The sequence below is a fragment of the Eupeodes corollae genome, chromosome 3, assembly GCF_945859685.1.
Source record: "Eupeodes corollae chromosome 3, idEupCoro1.1, whole genome shotgun sequence".
In the NCBI taxonomy this organism is placed as follows: domain Eukaryota; kingdom Metazoa; phylum Arthropoda; class Insecta; order Diptera; family Syrphidae; genus Eupeodes; species Eupeodes corollae.
In genome coordinates, this window is record NC_079149.1 from 107945567 (window position 1) to 107949166 (window position 3600).

The following is a 3600-nucleotide window of genomic DNA, read 5'->3' on the forward strand; positions in this document are numbered from 1 at the left end:
CCCCTCCCATTTAACTATTTCTGATTTTTTGACGGTAAAACTCTGCTATTCATTTTAATAAAGAGCATTGTCACACCAGTGCGGCTCTGTAAAGTTAACAAATTCTATAGCAATAGTTAAAACTATGTTTTTAAAAGAAATAATATGTATACCCATATAATATAATGTTATGGCAAAGAATTTAACTTTAACCGTGCCTGGCAAAAAAATATGTTTCAGCTGAGAGGCCCAATTTTCGACCATTTTTTGCAGCAATGGAGGCTTTATGCCAGCAATAATGGGCCCTATATTCTCTTCCAAGGTTTATCGACTCGGTGTTATCAGCGTAGATAAGCTACTTCACAAAACACCACACAAAATAGCTCAGGCGTGTTGTATTTGATGCTCATAGAACCATTATTTCGGTAATAAATGTACTTGTTACAAAATGACAAACCAAACTGAGCATACATCAAGTGACAGCTGTCAAAAACAAATTCCAAAAAATTACTGCCAAATTGAAAACCATACTTCCAAATAAATCACTCATTATAAAATGAAATTTAGATTTGATATTTATTAACTCTTAACTTTAAAATATTGCAAATAAATGACAAAATAGATCTTAAAATGAAAAACATTCATGAATCGCTTCAAAACCAAATCTGAACGAAACTGGACTAAGTCATAAATCCGTAATTATTGATACATAATATGACTTATTTCTATTCGCAATTTTCTCTTTGTATGAAAACTTCATATCCTTTAAATAAATTATAATTGGAAATGTCTACTTTCTTTTGTTATTTCTCAATTAAATCAGAATGTTTTTCGTTTGGACTTAACAGTATTTATAATAAGTTCAACAAAGTATTACCAACATCCGGTTTCGTTGATATTCCAGTCATAATTTCGTTAAGCCAATACATCAACCATTAGCAAATGGCATAATGACATTTGACATTTTCCAACCACAAGCAACTTCACTTCAAGTCAAGAATTGTTTGTCATCCGTCATCTCTTCAATTGTAGAACGCGAGGTTTTTTGCAAATTAATTTTCATTCTTTGATAAATAATAATAAATCGAAAAATGGTAACTTTACAAAGTTAAATTTTTTAATAATAAATCTTAATAAATTATCATTTTAGCAATCAATCAAAGTAGCCCCAAGTCAGCCATCAGTTCTAAAGGCATCACTTTCTGGAGCCGGCCCATCCGATGCCAACTGTCTCATGCAAGTGGCCCACATTCACCAACTTAAAGATTCCGAATTGAATTACGACAAACATCGTCTTGATTTGTCCATGAGAATGCTTAGGAATAATGAGGGTTTACATGCTCCACTCAAACTTGGAATGGAATTACATGCTGCTCGTCAAATTGGTCGCTTGCCATTTCTACAATCGAGGTAAAAATTCAAGTTACACCTCGAACAAAGGAAACTAACTTTTCGTCTTTAACTTTTTAAGCAATCTAATGGAAGACGTTCTTCTTGGACGTGATGAACTCATTGAATTTAGTGATTTCCTTGGTATTCCAGAAAATAGCGAAGTAATGCGCCAACCACACGCAGTTGTTGAGAAGGCATTGGGAATTTTTTAATAGTTTTTTTTTGTATCGGGTAAAAAAATATTAGTTTCTTTTTTACAAATTCTGTTTATGTGTTTAAAATTAAAATGAGGTAACAATTGAAATCTTAACAAAATATGTAAAAATTGTGTTTTTATTTTGTGGTCCTAAAAAAGGACACACAAATGTTTTGGAGTACTTATTAAAAAAAAAGCAGAAAGAAGACTATTTCTAATTAGAAAATTTAAATTTAGTTTCCATCATTGTGACGATAGCTGGGACTTAACAATAATTGCGCTTAAAAGCTCAACATTTTAGAGTAACTCTTGCTTTTATAACACGAAAAATGCAGATTTTCTGGTGACAATAAAAGTATTTAATATGAAATGTTAACGAATGTGCGAAACCTATCATTTTCCACACGTACCCAAAGACTAATTAATCAAAATTGAATGCAAGACTCACTATTAAGAAAATTTTTTTATTTTGTTATTAGATTATTTTCCAAAGAAGATACTACGACTTCAAAGCAAGTAGTACAAGATGATCCCAACAGGTTGATGACGTTTTCACAAAGACATAACTCCAAAACTAAAATATGCAGAACTAAAATCTGTAGCGCTGAAATCTACAAAAAGTAAACCTCGGTGTAAAAAATTTGTTTGCTAAAATCTACGAAAAAAAGTCCGATTTAATCACATGATTGAACATAATTGGTTTGGAGATATAATTTGACCTAGTTAAGGTTGCACCAAGTAGTAGGTAGGTATTTAAAAAACAAAGGTTTTTGATCTGAATATTGAACGAATCATAAATTTGGAAAATAACAAAAAATCTAATCTATAAAATTCTCCTGTCACAGTGTTAGTTGCCATACGAACGCCGATTGCCGAAACGACTTAGCCAATTTCAATGAAATTTTGCAGATACTTTCTGTAGGTCTGAGAATATGTTTTTATCTATTTTTGTATATTCCTAAGTGCTGTTGTTTAATTGCATCAACATCATACACGGTGCAACGATCTTACGATAGTATTCAGTGAGGCTATGTACAATGAAACATTGATTGCTATTGAGGATCTTTGCAATATCATTGAAAACTTACCACTCAGCCATTTTGGTATGCATTCAACAAATCGAAATGCATCTGATTTAATAGACACTGAATTGAATCGTGAACTACAATACAATACTTAAGAATTGGCAGCGATTGTCGCTCGCAATGTCCCACTAATGAATGAAGAACAAGGAACCATTTATGACCACATTATGCTCGCTGTTTCGGCAGGACAAGGTGGATCATTTTTTTTGGATGCACCAGGTGGAACTGGCATTCCTTATTCAAAGATAAAATGTATCAAAAAATTGTGCATACAGCAGTACATATATTAGATATGTAACATGATTTTGTGGCTAAATGAAAATAAATACAATTTATTTCCACTCAAATCGTGTTCTTATGAATGAGTATATTTTTTTGCGTAAAGACAACAAAAATGTCACGTTATTTGAAAAAAAAACTCAAAATGTGCTGGAACTCAAAATTTAACTCAATTAATTGCACATACACTTTTTTCAAGTCGCATTGTTTAGAAGTAACAGTAAATATTCTTTGATTTAATTGCTTTTATGAAGTGTTGGAGTTCTCTCATGTTTAAATAAAATTAAATTAATGTTTTAATTAAAGCGTAGAAGTAAGGTCGTTTGGATGGTTATTTAAAATTAAAATCAAAATGGAAAAGAATCATAAAAAAGTTCCTGTGGATATAAAAAAATTAATTATAAAATCAAAATGCATAAATAGAAAAATTGTTGAAAAGCCTCGACCCACAGTTCAATTTGTGGTAAGTAATTACAAAAAAAAAAAATAATTCATATGAGATTGCTGCTGGAAGAGGGAGGAACAAATTTCTGTCAACAAGAACCGAACGGATTATTGAGAGGATGGTCAAGGCGGATCCAAAAGTGTCGGCACCACAAATCGCTACACATCTCGAGGAATCAGGACAGCCAAAACTATAAGGAACTTGTTGCATACTAAAGGTTACAG

General features: G+C 31.7%; 1 protein-coding gene across 1 annotated transcript; it reads left to right on the forward strand.

The window, feature by feature from the left end:
* The first annotated feature begins 920 nt into the window (after window positions 1–920).
* Window positions 921–1696, forward strand: LOC129950335 (proteasome maturation protein). The gene is made up of 3 exons (XM_056062232.1): window positions 921–1073; window positions 1130–1389; window positions 1451–1696. Exons 1-3 carry the CDS (start codon window positions 1071–1073, stop codon window positions 1581–1583), a joined length of 396 nt encoding a protein of 131 aa, XP_055918207.1. The 5' UTR covers window positions 921–1070; the 3' UTR covers window positions 1584–1696.
* The last annotated feature ends 1904 nt before the right edge of the window (window positions 1697–3600 follow it).

Excerpts from the sequence above, each read along its gene's own strand:
- LOC129950335 (XM_056062232.1), top strand. Across the intron at positions 1,390-1,450 it reads TTGCCATTTCTACAATCGAG|CAATCTAATGGAAGACGTTC; the intron begins GTAAAAATTCAA and ends TAACTTTTTAAG.